The sequence below is a fragment of the Epinephelus fuscoguttatus genome, linkage group LG23 (assembly GCF_011397635.1).
Source record: "Epinephelus fuscoguttatus linkage group LG23, E.fuscoguttatus.final_Chr_v1".
NCBI lineage: Eukaryota > Metazoa > Chordata > Actinopteri > Perciformes > Serranidae > Epinephelus > Epinephelus fuscoguttatus.
The window spans coordinates 26,094,924-26,121,060 of NC_064774.1; the positions used below are offsets into that span (position 1 = coordinate 26,094,924).

At 40.9% G+C, this 26,137-nt stretch overlaps 2 protein-coding genes across 10 annotated transcripts in view; one reads left to right on the top strand and one right to left on the bottom strand.

The window, feature by feature from the left end:
• LOC125883473 (dynactin subunit 1-like) overlaps positions 1–704 on the bottom strand; it is a 13,781-nt gene extending 13,077 nt beyond the window's left edge. For all 5 annotated transcript variants that reach the window (XM_049567758.1, XM_049567756.1, XM_049567757.1 and 2 more), the window contains exon 1: positions 563–704. The gene's annotated coding sequence lies outside the window, so the exon portion shown is untranslated. The remainder of the gene's footprint in view (positions 1–562) is intronic.
• tdrd7b (tudor domain containing 7 b) overlaps positions 1–26,077 on the top strand; it is a 27,610-nt gene extending 1,533 nt beyond the window's left edge. For 2 of the 5 annotated variants that reach the window (XM_049567762.1, XM_049567760.1), the window contains exons 2-20: positions 4,027–4,233; positions 4,758–4,902; positions 9,899–10,106; positions 13,470–13,552; positions 15,600–15,808; positions 16,066–16,434; positions 16,534–16,841; positions 16,926–17,118; positions 17,330–17,441; positions 17,564–17,766; positions 17,883–18,017; positions 19,998–20,081; positions 21,211–21,345; positions 21,461–21,571; positions 21,720–21,868; positions 21,986–22,218; positions 22,300–22,483; positions 22,611–22,771; positions 24,280–26,077. In XM_049567762.1, coding sequence (XP_049423719.1) covers positions 4,027–4,233; positions 4,758–4,902; positions 9,899–10,106; positions 13,470–13,552; positions 15,600–15,808; positions 16,066–16,434; positions 16,534–16,841; positions 16,926–17,118; positions 17,330–17,441; positions 17,564–17,766; positions 17,883–18,017; positions 19,998–20,081; positions 21,211–21,345; positions 21,461–21,571; positions 21,720–21,868; positions 21,986–22,218; positions 22,300–22,483; positions 22,611–22,771; positions 24,280–24,500 — 3,450 coding nt within the window. In that variant the 3' untranslated portion in view covers positions 24,501–26,077. Of the gene's footprint in view, positions 1–1,997; positions 2,122–4,026; positions 4,234–4,757; positions 4,903–7,373; positions 7,578–9,898; positions 10,107–13,469; positions 13,553–15,599; positions 15,809–16,065; positions 16,435–16,533; positions 16,842–16,925; positions 17,119–17,329; positions 17,442–17,563; positions 17,767–17,882; positions 18,018–19,997; positions 20,082–21,210; positions 21,346–21,460; positions 21,572–21,719; positions 21,869–21,985; positions 22,219–22,299; positions 22,484–22,610; positions 22,772–24,279 lie in introns of those variants that run through there. The other 3 variants (XM_049567761.1, XM_049567765.1, XM_049567763.1) reach the window with 3 other exon arrangements.
• Positions 26,078–26,137: the final 60 nt, after the last annotated feature.

The following is a 26,137-nucleotide window of genomic DNA, read 5'->3' on the forward strand; positions in this document are numbered from 1 at the left end:
AACTAACATGTGAACAAATGCTCTTGTAATTATTCAATCAGTTGCCAACTGACAAACAGGGGCTAACTTTAGCTAACACTTCTTCGCTTGGTATCGTTACTGTTATTTAGAGGATGCTAGATTAATTTAATCATTTGTTTTTATTATGTCAAAAAGAAAATAGTACATGAGATGAGTATAACGTTGCCACACTTGCAAATAAATACACAAAGCAACAAAACAGCTGCTTTACGACAGGAAGAGGGTGGACAAAGTGCAATAGAGAGAAATGTCCTAAAAGGCAATCAAGCTATTCTGCTTTAATGTTGCTGCACTGTTAGCTTGCGTTACGTTCAGATTAATACTAACAGCCATATACTAAATAACTGTATACTGGCATCACTTACGCTTTACTTTGTCATTTAGGTTTAGCTATTCGTCAGAATTGAGTTTTGTGCTAGCTAGTTTGACTTTAGCCAACGTTAAAACTGGCCAACTCAGTTTAGCAAGCAAGCTAAAATCAGAAAGACAAGTACTGTTAAGAATCTTACACAGAATACCTGTATTTTGCAATCAAGCTTACCTGGCATACACAGAGATTCCTGTCTTTAAATGTAACTCTTTGAAGTGTTCATGCAGATAAACAATGATCCCCTGTTGTTATTTTGTGGCTAACTAGCTTAGAAATCCGGTAGTCTTTTCCGTTTTTTGACAGGTCACTTCCGGCGGCCTGACAGACCTAAGCTGAGAAGAACAGTGGAAGTTAGCGCCCCTAGTGGCTGCACCCACTCCTTATTAAAAACTTAATGTTACTCCCCCACCGAGCCCACTGAGCTGAAAAATGACCCAAGTATCAATGAATAAATAGAGGAATAAATAAATAAATTAATAAATACGTACATGAATAAATGCGTAAATAAAGAGATGCAGAGGTTAGTACCTCCTACCTTATCAACATACAGACACAGACACACATAAAGAAATGGAGGTAGTTGTACAAAAATCAAAAAAATAAATTAAAGATATTTATTTATGTCATCTTTAATTTATGTATTATTTATTATTTGTGGTATTTATTTATATATTTGTTCCTGTATAATTACTTTTTTATTTCCATAATTATTTATTTAGTCCTGCACTTTTCATACATTTATTTCTTTGTATTTATTTTTATTTATTCTTTTTTTTTTTTGGTCTTCTATAGGGGCCCACTTCACATCTGGGATGGTGTGGCCTCTCTTGCTTTTATCCTTTTACTCTTACTTTACAAGGTATTCTTAGTACATTGCCATCTTCTACCTCTTCAGGACCTAAGTTTGGGTGTTGTTTCCTTTTTAGCCATAAACTGTCATGATTGTCACAACTATCCATTTAAAATAAATGTACAGGTAAACAAAAAAGGACTGGAAAGCAATGAAAGAAATAGTCTTGAGCTGTTTAAGCTTTCACAACTTTATGCACAATTATGTAAAAAAAGTACTCAATAGAGGATGACACACCCTAAGCAATCCAATAGTTGTTCGTTTGAAATTTTAAGTCAAATATGGGCAAAAGTGGTGTTTAAACCAAGACAGCTGATGAGAGGCAAGGGTAAAAGTAACACAATATGATGCTTAATCAATATTGCCTATGCATTATTTGGAAAAGTGAGTTAAACTAACAGAATGGAATAATAATGGGAAATAAATAAACAAATAAATGGGCTGAATAAATTCATAATACGTTTTCATTTTTTGCCAAGTATGAAACAATTTAAACAAACAAATTAAAAATAAAACATGTATTAGAATTTTTTTTGGTTGGTTGACAAAATGTATTGCCAACTTCTTCGATAATCTGTTATCATTTTTCTGAAACAAAAAAGCTGAACGCTGACTCCCAGCTTCTCAAATGTGAGGATTTGGGACTTGCTGCTGCTCGTTAGGACAGGAGATGTGTCCTCGGATGAATATATTGACATGTAATTAGCCAGAAGCCCATGCACAGCCGACCAATCAGGTAGCGGAGGAGAGGCTGTGCCTGGACCGGCTGGCAGACACCCCGAGGACAGTGCTTCGGCCGCAGCTCAGCCCCGTGGCGGTGAAAGCACTGAGAGCGACTGGACCAGGTCCTGCCTTCACCATCCCGTCTGTTTAGAGCAAGGTAGAATGATTTCTGTAGCTTTTACTTTCACTTACACGGACTTTTATAACACTCAGTCGTGGCAAAGTTTTGTCGAGTGTTTATTTTGCCTCTTTCGATATTCCCGGCTGGGATGGCTCTAAAGCTAGCAAGCTAGCTAGGACACAAACGTGTACTTCCGGTAGTGGCTTTCAAAATAGTAGCAGGCGCGATTCACGTGTGAGGGGATACGATGTTCAGTAGTTTTATTATGAAGGCAACATTTGTGCGCTTCTGGTATTTTTTTAGCTAGCTTGTCGATCCGCCGGAGGTGGCAGGAGGATTTAACTCGATATTACGCGCATTATGGGTGCCTGAGCTAAGTGCATACAGGGTCTGGTGCATTTTATTAGCGTCTTTCACCCTGTCATGACTATTTAAGTAGAGTTTTGTGTAGAAATCGAAAAGAGAAAGGAAAACTTATTCAAAATAGTTTGGTCCCGATGAGGGTGTGGAGTCGAAGTGTGACGAGTTACGTCATTCATAGTTTCTCTGTCCCGTCTGCTGCCTGCGCTGCAGAAAGTGGCCATCATCAACAAGTGGCCGAAACTCATCTTGTGCCGAAACATTTTCTCTATGACGAGAAGGTTAAATCTGACAAGTTCATCACACTTGTTTCCAGTGCTTTCTTTTTCACCCCTTTCTTTGTCATAGTATTATCTAAGCCCGGGGTGGAATATATTTCTGAACTCTTCAGTCGAAGGCTTACACTTAAGACAGAAGTCCAGAAAGAAGATACAGTGCTATTACATTTAAGGGCGTCTTTCCAAAAATAATACAAACACGGCATGCAAAATTGATGACATGGACTCTTCCTGCGGTGTGTGCATTCCTGCGTGTCAGCTGAGCACACCAGAAATACCAGACATTATCCATGAAATTTTAAAAATGTCGCAATTTTAGAGGGCGATTATAGGATGGCCACTCGTTAAAAAATACAGTGTTGCTGGACAGACCTCTCTGCTGAAAGTTTAAGCTGCCTTTTGTTGAGGGTGTGTCTCCACATCCGCGAGCGTCCGGAATTCTCTATCAAACTGCATACTTGTTTAAGTGGAGAGATGTAGTCTTATTTACACTTTTCACCAAGATCACAAAGGCTCAGGTTTGAACTTTGAAGAATTTTGTAAATTCCTGTTTAGGGCTGTTTTGTCTGGCTGCAGACAAGCTGACAGTGGACTGTGTTTTTCTGCAGGGAGATGGAATGTAAGAGGCTGCACACCAGGGGAAATTAATAACACTTTGAACCTAAAGTCCTTTACCAAAATGTCTCTATGGGGCTACAGTAATAGTGTGTGGCTTTAAAAGACATGTTATCTCAGAATGAGTTAAATCATCATTTAGTAATTGCTTATTAGATAGAATAGTGGAATGGTAATTGGAAATTAGATTGCCTTCCCCATTAGAAAAGTAGATGGGGTAGATGCTTTTTTGGTCATATACTATGACTAAAAAAATACCCATTTGATCGTATGAAAACAATCTTCATTAAAAAATTCTAAACTAACATTTGTAATCCACTTAATCAGACTGTAACAGGGTTTTTTCCTGACTGAAATACACTATTTGCTTTGGAAATTTCATCACCAATTAATAAAAACTGGCCTAACAAGTCAGCCATTGGTCCATGGAATGAACAGAATCTATGTGCAGACTATTGCAATTTTGAATGGGCTTGCATCATCAGCAGCAGCAGTCACTCTCAGACTAACATCCTGCCTTAAATGGCTCAGGGAAAACCAAAAATGAGTTTGTCATAACTGTAGTCCTATGGATTGGTCCCACTGAATTCCTTTCAGGTGGCAGATGTAGAACCATCTCCATTTACACCCTTCAACTATTTCTACATAGGTCTTCTCAATTTGCTCATTTATTTTTTTTATTTTTCAGATGGCTGACGTGGAGCTGGTGAAGAAGATGCTGCGGGCCGTCCTCCAGGCCAACAAAGGCGGAGTGTCACTGTCCCGTCTGCAGTCGGAGTACAAAGAGCTGACCGGGGAGCAGATACCGTACAAACAGATGGGACACAACCACCTGGATGCACTGCTTGCCAGCATGCCCTCTGTAGTCCGCACGGAGCGCAGCCGCTCTGGAGAGGTCTGTGAGTGTGTGTGTGGCTGTTGTAGTATGTTTTGTGTGCAGGGTAGATATGTAGGATTTATTTTCCTCATGCTATTACATATCTATATCTATCTATCTATCTATCTATCTATCTATCTATATCTATATATGTATATATAGATATAGATATAGATATCTGTCTAGTCTAGTAGTTAGGGGGAAAAACAATCTCATATAGCCTAAAATGATTCAGTCTCAGATTAATTTCAAAGGCTGATGACAGCAAGTCAGCTCTCAGTGGGTTGTTATTGTAAGAGCTACTATAATCTAATTCCTCTACAGTGACTTCCCTTTAGATGCTCACATTATCTTCTCTGTGGGATGTTGGCAGTCTGTGGCTAAAATATTTGTGTAAGAGCAGCCCATACCCCACTGTATCCAAAGTAAGTGTGCATAATGAGGATAAGATGCACACCTGGGTGTTAATAGTGGGTAATAACTTGCTCAGCCTTGTTTTGAATCTCTTATTAATATCTCTCTGTCTCCTCCTCTCTCTACAGACGGTGTGTTTTGCCTCAGGAGCCAGTGAGACGGCCCATTTAGCTAAAGTGGTGGCTCGTCAGCGCAGCTCCAAGAAGACAGGCCGACCCCACCTGGTCAACACTCAGATGAGGGTCAAACCGGCTGCCCCACTTGTCCTCAATGGTAAGATTTTAGACCACCATTTTGGGGCATTTGCAAACATCAACACAACTACACAGCCATTTTCTCTCGCTGATCTTAAAAATAACTGTCAGTTCGATAAGTGTATATATTATCTATCACATGGAACTTCATTCAAACATTCTTTTGCATGCAAAGCTTTGGGCTGGTCACTTTAATCAAAGGTATGAAGTCTAATTTAAATCGGTTTGTGGAGGGTTTGAAAAACATTACATGGTTGGCTTTGTGCACACTGGATCTCACAGTTTCTTTATGAGAGACAGCAAGCAAATATATTCAGTGATATAGGGAGAAATCAAATTGGCAAGGCAATAGTTTAGGATCTAACAGCGTTACCATTACAGTATTCAACAAACTATTATCCAGTTTCACTGCACATACCACCTGTAATCTTATAGGCTTTCCCCTTTTGTCAGCCTCTTTCTTGAGAACACACATTTAGCTCTATCCAATTACACAGATGTTTCCCGAGTCACAAGATGGCCTTAAATCAGTTAGGTATTGGATTAAATGTCATTACAGTTACTGTTAAAATGTAAGGAGTATACATGCAACATCTGCTGTATAGTGTGTGTCTTAAAGCTAATTTAAGATGATTAAAAATGCCTCATCTTTGAAAGCTTGTAGTTTTACTTTTGATTTTCAAAAGTCCACAGCAGAAGTAGACTCAATCAGTAATTCGTATTTTTGATTTAAGAAGTGCAAATAATTATCAGCGTGCAAGGATAGAGTCACGAATGGTCTGGCAGCTCTGCAGCTCAGTGGTTAGCACTGTAGCACTTAAGCTGCTCTGCAAGACAAACTGGTGTTGGGTGTCTTGTGTGTGTTGGACCATTGTGTTTATCCACACTGGAATAGAACAATACATGTTTATACAGGACTTGAACGTTCTCCAAATGTGAATGAGTGTGGCTGCACCATTCAAAACATGTTTGACAGCATAGCAAAGAGAACTCTGGATTAATATCAGCACTGATATACAGTACATGTGGTGTGACACAAAATGCCTAGCGGCTTCCCCTTTGTCCTGTTATTGTAAATATAGAAAAATATATTTTTTAAAGTTCTGAAATTATGATGAAATCTTAACCAGTAATTTTCAGTCACTATTTTTGCTTCTATTCAAAATGTTTGGATTGCCATCTTTTGCCAGCCAGTTTGAGTAGGTTAGAAAGTTGCTTTAGTGATTCAGAAATGAGAGGACATTGGAACTTGTTGACTACATGTTGTGAGTGCTTATTACAACTGGCTATTACCAGTCCCAGTCAGCGCCATAGCCAGGGCTTAAGAAATACTGAGGCCATTAGTCTACAGCCTCCTTTCCCACGAAAAAAAAAATGCCAGAACACAAAATAGTCTTATAGTCTCTAATTTAATTTCTACTATTATCCTTACATTTTATTTTCTAACATGCTAAATTCGCTTTCAAAGCCTTTTCCACACTGCCAGGAATAAAATCACAAAACGATATGTACGTATAGGTTATTTAATGTATATACTCTATATACTAAATGACCATAGGTCTGGATTTCACAGGTGGGCCACTAACTATGTATCTTTGCAGTTTAAAATATTCTTGTCTGCATATTGATTATGACAGAGCAGTTTTGTTTGGGTCTTAACTTACCACATGTTTATACATTAAAATATTAGACTAATAAAACTAATTCAGTCCCAGTAAGCTGCAGCCTGGAAATATCTATTTAGCTCCTCTCAATCCATAACAACCACTTAGTTTCTTGAATATTTGTAAACCTTTTCCAGACTCCTTTTTGGGCTGGTGCTACAGTGCAGCAGTGCTGCAGTAAGAGAAAACTAGAAAGTATCCAGTGTCTGTATCAGTACTGTGACAATGCAACATTAGCAAATGCTTTTTGTGCTGCAACCAGACGGTTTGTTGATGAATGACTGGCCTGTTTTAACTGTTGCTCTGTGGAGACCTGCATCTCCGTCGGAACTAAGAATATCACACTAAAGCAGACACACAATGTTTAAAGCTGCACAGGTGTCTCAGGTTTGTATATGCACAGAGAGCTCACATGCAGTATTACTGTATATCCACACATAACTCTGAACCTTTTTTTCATCTTTTGCAGACTTTATTTGCTCTATGAACAGACTCGTGAAAACTACTGGACCTGCAAATATGCAGACATGCAATCTCACAAACACATGCACACACACACACACACACACACATACAGACACATGTACGCAGATTCCTTTTTAGCGCATACACCTCCGCTACACTGTGATGCCGCAGAACATACTCAGAGAGTCAGAGGAGGAAGTGGGAGGTGGTAGTGCAGGGAGGAAAGGGAGAAGAGGAGAGAGGAGGCAGAGAGAGAGAGAGAGAGAGAGTGTCGGAGGAAAAGACAAGCAAAGGGATGGTGAAGTGGGAAAGAGGGAGGGGGTGGACAGATGACAGGGAAGGAGGGAGTCAGAGAGAGGGAGAGAGTGGGGTGGGGTGTTGAGATTTGAGGCTAATGCAGCCTATAGCGGCTGAGATTCAGCTGCAAGCGAAGAGCAGCTGACTCAACCTCTTCATCTCTCTCTCATTCTCTCCTCCACCACCTCACCAGGACATTGATATTCAGGCAGAGACAGACCAGGGACTGTGTGTCCATGCTGGTGAGGTGACGCGGCGTCTGCTCTGAGTGTGTATGCTTGTCCTTGCCTATATTTGCATGTGGATTTAAGCTTGCACCTGCCTGCGCGTGCGACCGCTGAGTTCCTGTAATGTGTATGCGTCTGGAAGTTATATTGATTCATTAATTGGCTGATTGATTAATTGATTAACTGCCAATAGCTCATAGAGTATAAACAGCACATCCACTCAGACAGAAAAGAATTAGATTTAGACATCGAAATTGCCTATTGGTGACTTTTGAAGATGTGGGCTGATGAAGCTGCTTGTTGTGTTTTGTCACTGGAAAGATTTAATGAGATTCAGCAGGAACAATGAGCATGAGAAAGCAGGAGAAAGTTCTAGATGTCGCTGAGGAAAAAAAGAGGAATGAAGAAGCAAGTGAAGATAAAAGAAGAGACAGTAGGAGGGAGACCTGAAAAGGAGAGAGGAGTGTGGGAGTGGAAATGACTAAGGGTTATGCTCAACAGGATGTACTGGTGATGTCAGTTAGTAGGAATGTGATGTCATGCTGGTCATGCTGTGCTTGAATGATGTAACAGTGAGGTGATGAGGGGGTGAGTTAGGATCATTGCACTCTGACTTTGGGGCATTTTTACCGGACATAAAGTGACTATCACAGATTACAGTGACTGGGTTTTGTAGTCATGCTAAAATAATCCTGCTGCTCAGTGTTAAATGGACTTTTCTCTGCTAGTAGTGATGTCACCAGCCTTAAACTGAGGAGAGAATTGTTAACAAAAATCAATCATTCAACAAGCATTGAAAAAGTTTTCAAAAAAACATATTTTTTTTTATTCAGAGTGTAAGTTTACAGCACTGTTGGTATGGTATATTATATAGTATGCTCTTTTCCAGCAGAAACCCACTTCATATTTACACACATACTTTAATTCACCTTAAATGTTGCTAGTGTAACCACAGGCTCCTGAAGTTCATTCCCTCCAACTATTGATTGCAATCATTGTAACACATAATAGAATTAGGGCCCATTTAGAAGGTTCCTATTAGGTATTTTTAAGTGTTTTATCATTTCTAAGTAAGATTTTTTTTTTTTTTCAATAATTTTTGCAAATACACTTATGGGCCTTCCTGTAGAGAGTTTGATGAGAAGATCAATACCACTCAAGTCTGTCTGTCTACTGAGCAACTACAGCTGAGCAGACGCTAGTTATCTTGATTTCATCATCGTCCTCATCGAATCTTTATTTAAGACTCAGGGAATCATTTGATGTAGACCTTAATTTTAAATGATGCTGAGCAGTAACAAAGACATATCATTTATGTAAATTAGGAACAGCATTGGACCTAACACTGAACCCTGTGGAACACCTTTATTAGTATGTATAAAATTAGAATGGACATCACCCATTTTTACAGAGTAATCAATTAGAGAGGTGGTTTTTAAACCATATAGGCAACTGACAGAATCAAAACTAATACGAGAATTTTTTCTTAAATGTAATAAATGGTCAACAGTATTGAATGCCTTAGACAAGTCTGTAAAACAGAGCAGCATGAGGCATTTTGTTATCCAGAGCTAGTGCAATGTCATTGAAAACCAGAAACGTTACCGAAATGGTACTGTGCATAGGCTTAAATCCTATATTTGTCATAAAGACTGGAAACAAACAAGAGCCTGGCTGTCTCCAGAATTAAAATATATGCATACCAGCACCTCTACAGGTCAGTAATCAACGTGTTAAATCTTGTTTGCTTAATCTGAAAACAAACAATATTGCAAACATGACATGTTGTAGTTTTACAGGGAATAACGTGCAGAAGCTAACTTCTTCCTGAAGCGTTTGCTGGTTTTCCCTCTCTTCCCCAGCGAGTTGATCACTGAGCTTTAGGGGTGGTGGTAGATGACATGTTTTCCCTGTGCTTTCAGTTTTTATGCTAAGCTAAGCAAAGCTAATCAACCCCCTGTTCTAGCTCCATGATAATACAGTGACATGGGAGTGGTATTGACTTTGTCATCTAACATTCAAAGCAAATAGGCGTGTTTCTTTGATCTTCCCCACCTGTTTATTACACAAATCCAAGAATGAAGCCATGGGAGAGTTTTCTCAACTTCTCGAAAAGATGTCGTTTTACATTTGTGATATTGTGTTGTCACTGCTTTCTGGCTATGATGTTACTCATCAGACCCACTGTGTTATTGAACTATCTGTGACACTGTGCCCTCCAGACAGACACGGTGCCCTGTCTCAGCATCAAGTTAAGCTGAGTCAGGGCGTGTGTGTGTGTGTGTGTGTGTGTGTGTGTGTGTGTGTGTGTGTGTAGTCAATAGTTTTACTTCTCCTGTTTGCTTTCTCTTTCTCTGCACAGCCAAACCTCAAACCTCTCTGAGGCAGCCCAACCACCGCAGCAGAGGCGGGGGCAGAGGAGGAGGCGGCAGCCGAGGGGCGGGACATGGAGACTTTAGACAGGCAAGGGACATGAGGGATGGCCAGTCTGAGGGCAAGACCGGGGCGCATCCGAACAAGATGTCCAATCAGAACACACCCAGCAGGAAAGGAAACGCACCTGCAGAGAAGTGAGTCAAGGGAAACGTTAGGAATAATTACATGTGATCAGTTGGACACTGATAGATCACTTAATTTGAATGACTGATGATTGTCAGTTTTATGTTGTTTGGGACAAGTCTACAAAAAAATATGAATGTAGCATTGAAGATCTGATTTGTTGCAGGTCTTTAGTATGGAAAGACAACTTTAGCTCACATCTCTCCACATATTTGTGGGATTTTATAGCACAATTACATGTGGAAGTCACCAACCTGGCTTCTATACTGCTTGGGGAATCCAAGTAAAGGAATGTGCAAATGACCAATGTGCGCAGAGAAGCTAGATCTCATGCCAGACCATTTCCTGTGGATTCACTCTGCAGTGCTACATGCTTTCAAAATTCTTTGAACTGGCTAAGATGATAGAAATACATTTCTTTAATATTTCTAAAATATTTTAGAGTGATGAATTACATGTTTAATCACTTTCTTATCATTTGTTGTCACTCTCCACCATCCAGTCCAAAATACAGCCAAAATGCAATGAAAATCAATCTTACATGTCCCCCATTCTTTCTTTCTCTCCCTTTCTCTCTCTCCCTGTCTGCCCCCCCTCCTCTCCTCCCACCTGTGTGGTCTGAGCTGAATCAGAATAGGCTGCTGGTGAATGGGGGCTGGTTGAACTCTGGTTGGTTTCTGAGTGCAAACTGCCTCCCTGCTGCTGCTTATTCAGCACTGGGCTGATGATGTGCTCTCTAGATTATTCTGCTTCTCTCTCTGTCTGACTCTGTCTGTATCTTTCCTCCCATCACTTCTCCTTTTCCCCCCTTTCTCTTTGCCTGCTCAACTAGATGTTTGGCTCATTTTAAGTATTCACTTTGCTCCCAATCATTTACCCTTCTCTTTCTTACACTCTCTGTGGATTTAATTGTAAATTGTTTGTTATATTTTGAGCCCCCTTTTCTGGTAATTGGCCCAAATCTGTTTTTCCCTTTTAAAACAATACTTATTTCAATAGACTTTGGCCTCAGAGGTCTACTGTCATTTAATGTGACCTGAACTGACTTAAAAACATGGTTTGTTGTTACTGAAGAAGTCATCTAGAAGCATTGCGAGATATTATCTATCTGCATTGCTTAAACGGTGAACCAAGATTAATCCAGCTCATTGACTGGCTCTCTCACTTCCATCCATCCATGGCTCTGTTCGTCCGTCCACTGTGAAAACAACTGACATCAGTCCTCTGTCAGTGTAACCACGGGTGTCCAGTGTGCCGCTGGCCCTCCGCAGCACAATGGGGCGGCAGGGTGGGAAGCCTGATGTGTTGGCAGGGGACACGAGCCCAGAGCAGGGGGAACGTGAGCCCTTTCTAATCCCCGCTCTATTCTCTGGTAGATTAACGCTTCTAAACCGACACAGAGTGAATCAGCACATCTCTCTGTATTCCTCTAGATCTTCCATTGGACAGTGCTCTGGCAGGCCAGCGCCATCATCATTTGTGTGTGAGTGTGTGTGTGTGCCTGCAGGTATACTATGGGATGCCTGGCAGTACAAGAGGTAGATTCAGCAAACAAACAAATTAAAAAAACAACATGATACAATTTTTGATTATTTTATGTAAATAGAAACACAGGAGAAATTAGTCTAGGAGGCCAGTCTGTGCCTGGATAGGAGAGTTTTGTGTATGCAGAAGAAAATGTTGACTCTGTCTGGGGAGAGAAAATATGATGATGAGTTTGTGCAACAGGCTGGGTAGCTTTTAGTTGACTCTTGAAATCCTGACATTCAAGTTCAAGCAACAGGTTCATTTGTCAATAAATGCACAATTATTGAAGCATAATCAAAATTAAAGTACAGTGTAGCAGGCTCCAGAAAACACTTCAACCACAATCTTCAACTTGGACTAGAAACAACATCACCACAAAGTCAACTCAGCAGCTGTTAAGGGGGGTTCGATCGTATCACACGATCTTCCCCTGCAGATGTAGTTTGCCCCGTTGTCATGGAAATGCACAGTAGATATGGTTTAGAGGTGACTTCTTCGTCAGTGTCTCTTGGCTGAAGACCAGAGGAGAATTGTCCTTGTTATTCTGCCAGTAAGGACTTAGACTACCAAAATTAATGATCATTTTGATTTAACCACTTAGAATGACTTTAACTGACAGGCACTGCTTGTGCCAACTTAAATATCATTGCTTTGCAACTCGTTTGTACTCTTAAAGTTGCAGTGTTGGTATGGAAATTGGCCTCCAGTAGAGAAATTCCTCCCCACTGCTACCAGTTGACACCTCAACATTTATTCTACTGAACAAAAATAACATTATGAAGCCAATTTGGTTATTGGCTTTCCTTCAGAGAGTGATTAACTGAAGCCTTAACTTTAAGTAAACTAATGTGTGTCTCTTAAAGCGGCAGTGCTTTTATGTTCATTCCAGAGAATCATCAGTGATGACTGATCCTTGCTCTCATTTTTTTTCCACTACCTTCACCAGCCACGAAGAAAAACTAATTTAGGTCAATGGAGTGCACTGATTGCTGATTTTATGTTCTGGGATCTATGTATGAGGTACTAAAGTCCTTCAAACCCTTTCACAGCCATTTAGGGTCACAAAGTAAATAGCTCTGCTCTGTTTATTGATTTCTTGCTTCCATTATTAGCTATGTACCAGGGTGAGTCAGGAGTTGTGACAGAAGAGAGAGACAAGAAGGGGATAGACAGGCTGAGTCAGGAGACTTAGGAGGAATGTTTAAACAAAGCAGTTACTGTACAGCAGGCATGATAAGGATTGGATGAAGAAGATATTGGAGGGGTGGAGAGAAAGAAAAGATTGACCTACACGATAAAGTTCAGCAATGTATACAAAAAGAGAATGATGTATTTTATACAGTGTAGAAGTCTTTTAATGCATTCTCAGTTTGTTGCTGACTGCGTCTGAGGAGTAGCATCTACAGTGCAATGCAGTATCCAGTGTGCTATATGTCACGACCCATTGTTCTACATTTGTGGGGGATGAAGACAGTTTGATTAATGGGTCCTGTTACTGAGGACAAACCAGAAAAAGACTCTGTTTTGCACTTAACTTAATCAGGTTATCTGGTTAGACTTTGAGATGTTACCAGAGTCCTCACATCTCAGAATGTGCTTTGCCTAATGGGAGATTAAAGAACAGACACGCAGCACAGAGTCATGCCTAGCCAAGCCTCAAAACTGAAGTCAGAAGTGATTTTTTTTTAAACTACTCACAAACAATATGAATGGAAAATATTTTAGCTTTTGAAGGTTCAAAAAAGAGAAAAAAAAGGTCATTTCCAATCAGTCTTTTTCACAATTGTCCTCTCTCATGGAGCCCATAGAAAGTAATGCTCCTCCTTGTTCTTTTCTCTTGTGTCCAGGTCAGACAAGAGGATGACCCTCCCATCACGGTTTCAGAAGGAGGTGCATGCTCACCTTTCCAGAAACTCCCAACAGACCGGTCGTAAGTAGGACAGGCTGCTTGTTATTACGCTAAAAATACATTTTGTGTAGGTTTTTGTCCTCTAAATGAATAGAAATGTAGCCCAGACCTGTACATAGCTTCGGGCATTTCAAATGCTGGCCAGCTTCTCTAACCATTACCGGAGGACATTCAGGATTCAACAAAGCAAAGATCCATTTTCCAGTGTCATGCTGTGTTGCCTTGTGCTAAAATATCAAATCACATCTCTTACAGACCTTCACAGTTTCGTGATGTGTCAAGCAAACAAACAGCAACCCTATCTCAGTGGGCTCTCTGAGGTTCCTAATGAGTTTTTTTTTTAAAAAAACATTCAAGTAAATCAACTGTCCAGGGGCTGTGTTCTCTGTGTCAGCCTCCCTCCTCTGCACCTCCTTTACTAAGAATGTGTTGTTGCCATGTTGCCTGTTTGAAGAGGGGATACCATGGGTATAGCCTGGGGAAATGCACAAGAATGTAATAAACTGCGTAGCTTTGAGGAACGTGTGTTGAAAACTCAAGCAATTTCAGATGTTTATTTGAGGCCCCTACAGTCAGAAGAAACTGTTAATGTTTGATTCTGACTGGTTTAAGAGCCTGTGCTTCCTGCATGTTAAGAGACATCCCTGAGTGAGGAGGAAATGATGTTTATTGAGACCTCTGACCTCCTTTTTGGAGCCAGAAGTGACCATATTTGGACAAGAGGGTGGAGCTAACACTGATGCTAGCTTCTGGCTTGATTAGCACAGTGTGTTTATGGCTATGGTCAACTGTGCCCAGCAAGCATTTTTTGGTTTAAAAAACGTCTAATAGCCATCTACATGAAGACCTGACGTCTAGGCTAAATCACGGCTGAATTTGGGCTGTCAGTGAAAATTTGGTAGACGTCTAACCACAGCCAAAGTGTAGATGTCATCAATTATACGGCTAGGTAGAGACCATGTCCAAAAAATGGAGATAAACATATTTTAATTACTGTTGACTCTCCATACGTGATTGAATATCATACCGCACGCCATCTGCAATGGCGAAAATTACATTTAATCAATTTCAAAATTAAATCGGCTAGATTTGGGTTACATGTAGCTAGACTAAATCAGAGCTAAATATGGCCAATACGTTTAAATCACGACTATTGCTTGCTGGGTGATAATGCTCATGCTAATTTTTGCCAGCAAAGAACAGGCTCACAACATAAAAGCAAAATATATTTCTGAACGTCTGACTTCTTAGAGGCTCTTTAAGTACAACCTGTCTTTTTTAGCCAACCAAAACATTAAAATTAACTTTCATGAACTAAAAATACACTGAAATAAGACAGCTAAGGCTAAGTCTATACTCGGTGACCCTGGGGTCATGTCATGGTTAAGTTACCAAACAAACGTCGTGGTGGTGGCACCCACCTCTCACTCAAAGCAGCTACGCTCCTAATTATGCACAACTTTAAGTAATAATATAAATAATAAAATGCAAACAGTTGAGTTATATAAACCCCCCTCCCAGGATGTAAACATGTTTATTTATTCTGTAAAGTACAGAAAACATGGGAGTCTAGGGGGGATCGACTTGCTTTTGAAGCTAGCAGCAGGTGGCCATTTCAGAAACTGCAGTTTTTGGCACTTGGGTGTTGGCCTCATTTTTCAGGCCCAGACATTGACACTTGCAAACAACATGTTTCAGTGGACTGTTGACAGTTTGACCACTTTAACAGTTAAAGTTTTATTAAAGGAAAAAGTAGCCTGAAGGTTAGTGGCTTGGTGTCTCTCTGTTGTTTCCTCGTCTTCATTTATAGCTCATTTAAACCAAAAGACAAGTTCCAGTCCATCAAAAGACAAAACCAGGGGCAAAAGGAAGCATGACTTTGGTTGTGAAGATCTCTCATTATCATTCTTCTTTTTGGTTCAAATCATCCATTTCTAAAAACTCAAGTGCCTTTGTTTTTGGGAAAAGCATGCCATGCAACCCATAAGTTCCAGGGGCAAAATGATCAAAGCCATAATTGCAAGCATGTGTATGCCTAATGCCCCCTTCTCTCTGTTTTTTTTCCCAGCACCCATGAATCTGAACGAGAGCCTCGGCTCGGGGAAAGGAAAGCCCTACAACCCTCAGCAGGTCCAGGGTCGCATCAAGGAGATCCTGGGGAAGTATAGTAACGGGTTCTGGGTGTCGAAGCTGCCTCAGATCTACAGAGAACTGTACAAACAGGACATGCCTACTGAGGCCATCAAAGACCTAGAGACCTGGACGCACATATGCACTGTATGCATTCCTTATGTTACTGTAGTTATTTGTTATATTTTATTATTATAAGATGTATTTTTGTTTTCAAAGAATAATCACAAATAATTATTTATGGAATCAAATATACAGAATTATTTTTTGTGTTGTACAATTCACTTTGCATTGGTTGTGATATCATATATTGTACATGTTAAGCAGCTCACTGGCAATTATATCAGTCTGTATAATGAATAATAAATGCTTTCATAATAACTCCTATCCATTTATTCTCCTAGGTGGAGAAAACCTGCAGCAGTAACCCATCAGAGCTGCTACTATACCCTGCCAAGGAACAGACCACCACATCCTCCCCTCCGCCCATCCTAAACCCAAACTCCACCTCTGCCCCTGTCCTGTCTTCAAACACCCCAGGAGACAAACCCATGCAGTCCCCCGCCCAGCAGAGACCCCCCAGCACCCACCCGACTCGCTCTGGTTCTCGCTCTCCTCAGACTCCTCCATCGTCCTCCTCATCCCCTAGCCCTCCCTCCTCCCCCGCCACCCTCAGCCCCGACCTGAAGCTGAAACTGGAGGAGCTGCTGGTGAAGTACTCCAACGGCCTGTGGGCCCACGCGCTCCCCAAGCTCTTCCAGGACACCTACAAAGTCAGTAACATTTTGAAACACTTTTATATTAGTCACATTACCAAATTTAAGAGCTGGGTACACTTTATGATTTATTACATTTAATTGTATCTATTTAAGTTCAAACTGCCTGGACACGTCCTGGAGAACCTACACCTCCTCTCTGACATCTGCACCATCGACTACCCGATGCCTGACAACCCCAAGAGGGCCATCTTGTACAGGAGGAGCAGCAGTGGAGATGGAGGAGGAGAAGATGAGAACTGTAATAGGAGAAATTCCTCGGCCAGTGAGGAGGAGCTGAGGGTGAGGCAGGAACTGGGGAGGAGGCTCAGTAACCACGCAGTGCCTTCTCTGCAGATCCCCAAAGAGGAGTACCCCTCTGTGTTAGTGGTGGAGGCCACCAACACCAATGGAGTTATACTCAGGTAGGAGAGAAGTGTATGTGCAAATGTGCTGTAAGACCCTCCAGTTCATAAATCCCTCACTGTCTGTCTCTTCTCCTCTTTCAGGTATATTGGTGAGGGTTACTCCCAGGCACAGGAGTCCATGGAGGATGAAATGAGAGAGTTTTATGGCCTGAACCAAAGCAGTCCAACCCCTCTGTCATCGCCATCCTCAGGCCAACTTGTTGCTGTCAGGGCAGAGGAAGAGGAGGAGATTCTGAGGGCACAAGTCTGTGAGGTCATGGCCGACAAGGTCAAGGTGAGAAGTCAAGAAAATAAGTAAGGGCAGTAGTTACTGAAGGCCAAGTAATGGATCCAAGACAAATGGAGCAATCTTTCTGAACTCAGAGGATCAAAGGTTTCCTGGAAGGCAGAGGATGATTGCGAAAGATATGTGGAAGGTTGTCAAGTGGACTGTGGGCTTTTGACACATGAGGAAGTATCAGTAATTCCTGTCTTTTGGTTTGTAGGTGTACTACGTGGATCATGGCTTCTCAGAGGTGATCAGCAAAACCAAAGTGTTTGAGCTGCATGAGAAGTTTTTCCAGCTGCCTTTTCAGGCGACCAAGTGTAAACTGGCAGGTGAGCCTGAAAAAACACTTTCTTGTTTTGTCCTACTTGTTTCACCCTTCTATTTTCCCCGACTAGTTAAAATTTATTAACTATTTGTGTGTGTGTGTGTGTGTGTGTGTGTGTGTATCCAGGCCTGGAGCCATTCTGCCAGGAGCCTGCCGTGCTGAAGAAGTTTGAGACAATGGCAAGTGGAAAGATCCTATTGGCTGAGATCCTAGAGAGAGGGCAGACCCCTCTTGTCGTCCTGTATGACACGTCGCAGGATGATGATGTCAACATCAATGCCGCCTGCATGAAAGCCCTGCAGGACAAGACGCTAGCCAGCCCGTTACAGGTACAGGAGAGTTTGTCTATGTACATAGTTGGGTCAGCGTGTGTGTGTGTGTGTGTGTGTGTGTGTGTGTGTGTGTGTGTGTGACACATTAAACTCTTATCCCTGGCTCTCCTCAGGTGAACAGCGCTTATATGAACGTGACTGTCAGAAGCGTCTGCTCAGATGGGACCATCTACTGTCAGCTGCCCTCCAGAGGCCTTGCAAAGCTGAATGAGATACTGGAGAATATCGAGACATACTTCCACTCACAGGTTAACACCATGTTACATTTGTTGTCTCACTGAAACTGTAGAAATCTTTATTCTTTATTTACGTTTTGACAAAAACATTTAAAACACATCAAGGAGTTACATCATTACACAAGGCTACAAGGTCTCTCATTACAGTTAACATTGACATATTAATTTATGCAACATTCATGGTCCTGGTGCTGTATATACTATACATAAATACTTTTTATGTGTAGTAATCTACTGCAGAAAATAATCCCAGACAAATGCACTATTTGCTCTTGTTTAAAAAGTGTATGCAATGCCCAGCTGTTAAGGAATGACTCTTCCTTTATTAAGGATAAAGCTACATATTTTTGACCAGCCTTTTGAAAATGTATATCTTCAGTAGAAATTAATGGGTGTGGTCCCAAAGACAGTTTGAAAGAATGTTGCTGAATTTGGTCTTTTCATGGCATATAAGAAAAATAATAAGAAAAATATAGTATAACATCAACCTTAACCTTTAACATCATTAAATCATTATATTCATTATGTTTCAATTAGTAGAATTACACATACATCAATACACAGGATGGAAGGAGAACGCCATTTGTAGAGAGATAGAGACCTGGCAGTGAATTACTGTGATCATGACATTTACTGTAAGAGCCATTGTTCTTGTAGGAGGAGGGTTACAAAGGATGGAACACCCCTACAAAATGTAGTAATTTCATGACAGACCTAAAGACCCACTCTTGGTCTGGAACTACTCCTGTGAACTTATTCCAGACTTCAAAGCATTTGAGAGCCCATTTAATTTGCTTCTCTGGGTTCTGCACATCTTAGACTTCTTTTCTATAGCTATACATGTTACCATTTTCTAAATTTAGCAGGCACAGCATTTTTTAGCATATTTCTGCATTTGTTTTTATCAATATAGAATTACTTTTTCTTAATGGAACATACATGGTGTGTTGCATATTCCTGGATGGAAATGATAAGAGAAAAATATCAACCTTCCTTGTTGTGTGCTTACATATGTGTCCATTATGATGAATCTTAGCAGTGTATATATGTCATTCCAGCATGTTTAGTCAGGTGCCATATTCACAGGAAGTAAACTGAGCAGACTAAGACTCACACAAGCCTTTTGTGAATGTATTTGTGTTGTGTTGCTTCTTTCAAACAGAGTTGTGGACAGATTGAGATTAAGGTTGATAATCTTGCCAAGCCACTTAATCTGTTAGCAGCACAGTGGAGCTGATGCTTTTTCTAGGTGTGCCACTGCTGTCCTTTAAAGCTCATAGTTGCAGCTCAGTAATGCTTTACGTCAGTGTTTCGGGAAACACAGTGTGGAGTCTGGTATTGTGTTTCACGATGGCTAGAGACTTCTTGGAATTCCAGAGAGCATATATGAAGTCATCAGGCATGCAGCAAAATAATAAAATATTTACACTTGACATTTTCATTACATTCTTCATACTTATGATTTCCACAGCCTGTAACAAACCGGATGGTCTGGTTTTGTTTTTCTAGTCAGAACAAAGTTCAGAGAATAACTTTGAAAATTGAATACCCAGATTTGGTAATCCATAATTGGGACCAGCAAAATGTATATTCTTTACCTGTTAGGGTAACCCCCTCTGCTGTTATTGGTAACTTTGGTGTCATCAATCACCTGAGTAAGATGGAAATATCACTCCTTCAGGAATAAATCAACCACTCATAATTGTAATTCATACTTCATCCTAATTTCTTTAAACACTGACAACATCCCCTTCCCATTTCAAGTAACCACAGATCTGAAGTCCTCATCTTTGATGTCATTGTGGTGTACACCTGCAGCAGACTGGGTGGACCTGTGAAATGTTTGTGTGAGCTTTTACAGTATCATTTTATTGCAGTTATAAAGCAGCAGTTACACGTACTCAATAACCTCACCAACCCAGAGGAAGTACTGTCAGATTTTGCAATAATCTGATGATACTGGTGTCTTGATGGAACATATTTTTGTTCCAGGTAACATCAGAGTTTCTGGTATCCAGACCTTTCTGTGGGAAAGGATGTCTGGCTCGCTACAAAGGCAAATGGTCTCGCGTAGAGGTAAGATTACACTGTTCACCACAGCAAAGACTGTCAAATAAATCCACATCTGATTGATGTTGGCCTGACAATAGGAATAAAGTCATGATTGCACAATAGCAGCAGGTTTAGTTACCATAAGAATAGAGATCAAAAAGAAAGATTTTACAAAGTCTATTACCATCCAAATTATGGTATTATTCCATGCACACACTCCCTTCCCCTCTATTGCTAAAGGGACAGTTCATCCCCAAATCAAAAATATAAGTTTTTCCTCTTACCTGTAGTACTATTTATCAGTTTAGACTGTTTTGTGTGTTGGAGATATCAGCAGTAGAGATGTCTGCCTTTTCCATGATGTAACTAGATGGCACTCAGCTTGTGGTGCTCAAAGCACCAAGCTCAGCCAAAGTGGACACCATTAAAGTTTACGTCTCGCACTGTCACGAACACGAACTTCTCGTCCATGAGTAGGTGCACGCTTCCTTCTGTAATGATATATGGTTGGCAAGTTTACTTTGGTGGAGAGAAAATGGTTCCCACATGAAACTGTTCACAACAAGGTCAGTGGATTATCTTGAGTAACAGGTGGTGACTTCTGGAAAGAGACATTGCTGCTGAGGTTTTCAAATGCATGCATGCTTTGAGCACCACAAGCTGCGTGCCATCTAGTTCCATTATATTGGAGAGAAGGCAGACATCTCTACAGCCGATATCTTCAACACTCGGTAACTCACACCAAAACAATCTAGACTGACCACTACAGCTATAATGAGAAATAAGTATTTTTGAATTGTGCTTTTAAGATGTTGTTGTAAAATAAGTTCTAAAACGCAGAAGTCTCACTACCTGGCTATGTTAACAACATTATTGATTTACAAAACTAACAAGTCTATCATGATTTAGATTTTGTAACAGTGGCTCCTTTAAATGTGAGATGTACTGATGACAGTAGTCTTGTCAAACAGGTACACCAGAGAGACATAATTTGAAATTGTCAGAAAATCTAACAGCAATTGCATAACAGTCTATACCTCCATATACCACTTTGAAACTGATTTACTTATTTTGTTCACTGCAGTGGTCATCTAGGCTTTTGTTGACAACTGTAAAAAATATGAGGCTTCCCTGTCTGTGTTTCTATCTTAAGATCACCAACCTGCACGGCAGCAGAGTGCTGGACATCCTGTTCATTGATGTGGGTGTTCAGGCTTCTGTCGAGGTGTTTGAGCTGAGAGAGATCCCACCACCGTTTCTCCGTGACCTCATGGCAATCCCCCCACAGGTCAGCATCACTGTCTTTCAAGTGTGAACATCATGCTTTTTGCTATGTACTCTTGTCAGCGCCCTCTAGTCCTTCACTTTATCTGAGAAAATGACTTCTAGCAACCTGTGTTTAGGCTGTGAAATGCTGTCTGGCAGACCTGGCTGTCAGTGTTGGATCTTGGACTCCAGATGCTGTCCAATGGCTTCGAGAGAAAGTGCTCAACACCACAGACTGTAGCATGAAGGTATGCTTACCTCTTCAATGATAGTCATCATTATATGGAAGTGATGATGATTTGTATTAGAAATCACTCAAATTATGCCTTCATTTGTTCAGCCCCTCTGTTTTTCTTCCTCATTTTCCTCCACACCCACCTTGACTTTTCCCCCTAGGTTGCCAAGGTAGATGAAACCAAGCGTTGCATCTACGTCCACCTTTTCACCGACAAGAACTTCCACGACCCGGCCCGCAGCCTCAACCATCAGATGGCTCAGTCTGACCTCTTCAAACAGCAACCAGATGTTTTCCTGACAAGCCACAGGTCTCTGCGCCTTTTATATTCGCTTGTATTATCAGTTCACTGTCTGGCTAATGTTCAGTTACAACGTATGTTTTATCTTATACACCTAATGTCTTGTCTATTAATTTTATTTTACAGCCCTGGCAAGATCTCTACAGCCACTCTATCCTCTAAGACTCCCAGCACCAGTGACTACACTAATGGGAGTCCAACGTCAGCCTCTGTCCCAGCCAAGCCTCATCTCAGGAGGGCTCTGTCAGGACCCAAAGGAGGTGGAGGAGGTAACACGACCACTACCAGCCCACCAGAGACACCATCAGCCCCCTCATCCTCTCTCCAGCTGCCACCGTTACTGGAGCTGCCCCCAGCAGGTAAAAAAGATAGTGGGAATATTTTTGGACCTTAATGTAGCATAGAAAAACATCCTCACACAGAGGTCTTTTTGTTTTCAGGAAACAACATAGATGTCTACGTATCAGTGGCGTGCCATCCAGGCCACTTTGTGCTGCAGCCTTGGAGAGATATGTACAAACTGGTGGTGCTGATGGGAGAGATGATTCTCTACTATAATAAAACTGAGGAGAAACCAGTCAATATAGAGAAGAATCAGATATACGCTGCTAAAGTGGAGAACAGGTGAGTTATTCTGATTTTCACAGAGTATTTGTGGTGCCTTCTGCCACATTTCTCTCTGTATTTGATATTCAATCACAGCTTGTGCTTTGCCTAAATATATCTGCTCTCCCTCTTTCTGTTCTCTCAGCTGGCATCGTGTGTTAGTGAAGGGAGTTCTGACCAATGGGCTGGTGTCTGTGTACGAGCTGGACTATGGTAAACATGAGCTGGTCAGCTGCACACAGCTCAGGCCTCTGATAAAGGAGTTCAGACAGCTGCCGTTCCAGGGAATCACTGCTCAGCTGGCTGGTGAGTAGAAAGGACTCCATACAGAGCTCCACCACAACAGAGTCTGATGGCTGGGGTGGAATGTTATGAAGTACATTTACTAAAGTGACATACATAAGTATTGTTTTCAGGTATTCTGAATTTACTTGAGTATTTCCATGTGCTCCTAATTTATATTTCTACCTTACTATCAGAGGGAAAAGCTGTACATTTACATGCCAGCAGAAGTTACTTGATATCTCACAGATTAATACTATTTATTTATTATAGTTTGACTAAATTCATTCTTGTTGCAGTTCCTTCCTAAAATACTTTTCTGGTAATTGGGGATCAAATTTACTTTGTAGGATGTGCTTTCCATGATTGTATTCCTACAGTAGTATGATCTTTTCCTCCTCTGACCAATATGGTTCTTTTCCTCTGCCATTTTTTCACTATCTAACTATAAGCAACTTTGTGAGATGATAACAGGCGCCACAAGCGTCACAGACAATCTCCATGGAAACTTTTGCTACACTAATATCTCTTACAATGCAGTAGGTGAGTTAAGTTATTCCTTAACTAATGAAACTGTCGAAGGGCTTCTGTGCAGCTGTGTAAGTCCCTTAACCAAGGAGAAATTAAGCCTTAAAGGAGAAGTCCGGTATTTTGCACTTTGAGGCCCATTTCTGGGTTGTTTATGACGAAATAGAGTGGCTAAGACCAAAATAGTGACGACTGCTCATTTTCGGGAAATTTTGGCTTTCCCCTGCCTGGCTTAACACTGCTGCCTATAGCCATGTGTGAACCTGTCCTAAAACCACCCTAAACGTTTGTTTTCCCATTACATTGCAATGGTTTCCTGACGGTTGGCGACACCTATGTAAAGGAGCCTTATCGCCATCAAGTGGGCTGGAGTGTATAACGCTTCAGGGTCAAATGATCGATCAAAGTTTACAGATGTGAGGCAGCTGAAAAAGTAGTTCCACAATCGAGATGAATAGCGAAAACACGGATAGAAACTACTCTTCATTTCATCTTCAACAACCCAGAAATGGGGCTCAAAGTGCAAAATACCAGACTTCTCCTTTAAGGAGAAAACTAATGGTGTTTTGTGCAACCCATCCCTGCTAGAAGAACACTCTGTGCTAATGGTAGTGCTAGAGACACAGTGGAAAATAAAACCCATTCATCTGTTAGGAGATTGAGTTTCTCTCAGTCATCTACTAAATGAGTCCCTTTTAGGGCAAACAATCATAAATGAGGAAAAATAGGGGTAGACCTACTTAAAAGTTCGGAGCAGTTTACAATAAATGGAAATTCACATAACAATAATAACATAGTATCTATGAATATTATGTTATATTCTTGTAGGGCAGTAAAATAATTGTATTGTCACTGACCCACAGTGTAAAGTCAGTCAGAACATCATCGGAATAGTTATGCACACAGCAAGCAAAGTGCCTATCTAGTTTCATGTAGCATTAAATGTTAATATTTCATCATTAACGTGAAGTTCACCTTAACCTTCACACCTGTTTCCCTTGCAGGGTTGAAGCCGAGGCAGTGGTCAGAGGAGGCTTCGATCGTTTTCAGGAACCATGTGGAGAAGAAACCACTCGTGGCACAGCTGGAGGCCATACAGGAAGCCACTAACCCATGGGACAGGAAGTTGACGGTCTTCCTGGTTGACACTTCACAGGAAGAAAGGGACATCTGGGTGCATGACATCATGGCTGAATTTGCTGACGAACTGACCAACGAGCTGTAGACAACAGCAGATCGTCAACAAGTCTTACTAGCCTAGCAGTTGTCCTGTTGCACCATGAAGACACTGTGAGTTGTGGATAGCCAAAATAGAAGAAGAAGCTTATCCATCTGTATCTATCTACCATGTAGGGGGACTGACAGAAGAAAGGATTGAAAAATGAAGAAGTTACAAGAAGAAGAGAGATTTAATAGCACGTAGAGACTGGCATTAACAGAGAGACAAGAGGCATAGGTGTTGTAGCCACTTGCTTGTTGTGTTTTGGGCTGTACATCGAAGGATGTTGTGATGTGATTTTGAGTGACTGCAGTGTGACCATTGGACAATACACCCTTGCATGATGTTGGTCCAAACTTGCCACAAATACTCAAAACGTACCTTCAGCACACAGTAACAAGCTGCTGAATCTATTCATGATAGCCTCACAAAGCTGTGGAAGTGACACAACATGCATCCTTATACCATTCAGTATGGGCTTTAATCCGGCAGCATCTTACACTACAGTAACCTGAGTGCATCCAGTTTTAGTGTGTGTCATCCTGGGGATGCCTGAATACCCTCAACCCTGCCAATGTGAGTACCATACAAAGTGCACAAAATGTTCACATTAGCTCTTACATGCCAGAAGACTTATATGCATTTGTTTACAAAATCTGCTTTTTGGATGGTATTTCAGGTCGTTAAAAGGTTTCCAAAAGTTAGTGCAAACATTCCTGTAAGAGGAGAGGAAATAGACGAGTCATTGACTCACTGTGGACAGACGCAATGTTGACAGACAGTCACCCCTTTTTAGCATATACACCCTAACATAGTCTACTGTACTTATTGAGCAAGCAAGACATGGAAACACAAGTTCATAAGGTTTCGTGAGGAGTGATATACTTGATGTGAGATATGTTTGTTTTTAATTTATCCCAACATTTTTTTTTGTGGTGGTACTGGCGCTACATGTACAGTAGAGAGCACATGCTTGCAAACAGTCCTCAGACATCTGAATTAGTATTCCCTGAAGCCCCGTTCCTGACTCCTGTGATGGCATTGTCTCGTACATCTCTTCTCCTCCTGTGAAACACCAAGTTGAATATCTCTCCTTTATTCTGTTTCTTGTCTGATAACAAGAGTTTAATTTCAGCAGATCACACGTGGTGCATCTTGCAGATCTTTCTTAACTGTGCACATATAGTTTGATGTTATAATAATAATAATCAGATTAAGTTACCAGTAGTGTTAAGCTTTTAGATCTTCAAACAGGACATAAGTTCTCCTTATGATTGGTTCCAGTGCCACCATCAAATGTTGGCCTGATGTGGGATTTTATTCTGAAAATGTGACTTTTTTTCCTGACACACGTGCACCATCATGGTTTTGGATGTACAAGTGCTTCTCCAGTTCTGAAGACAGTAGATGTGACAAAGCTCAAAGCTGCATTGTTGTTGTTAACAATTGACAAGTGACATGACTTTAATTTATATTTAACTTATATTCGCTAGAAGATGATGATTACATCCATTTTGTTGTTTGACAATGACCTGGGGGTAATAAAAGACTTGTTTTTGGAATAAAGTCTGTTTGAGAGGAATGTGACCAGTCAATTAATTACTTTTTATATTGTATATTATAATAATGTTGTCATGGTGTTT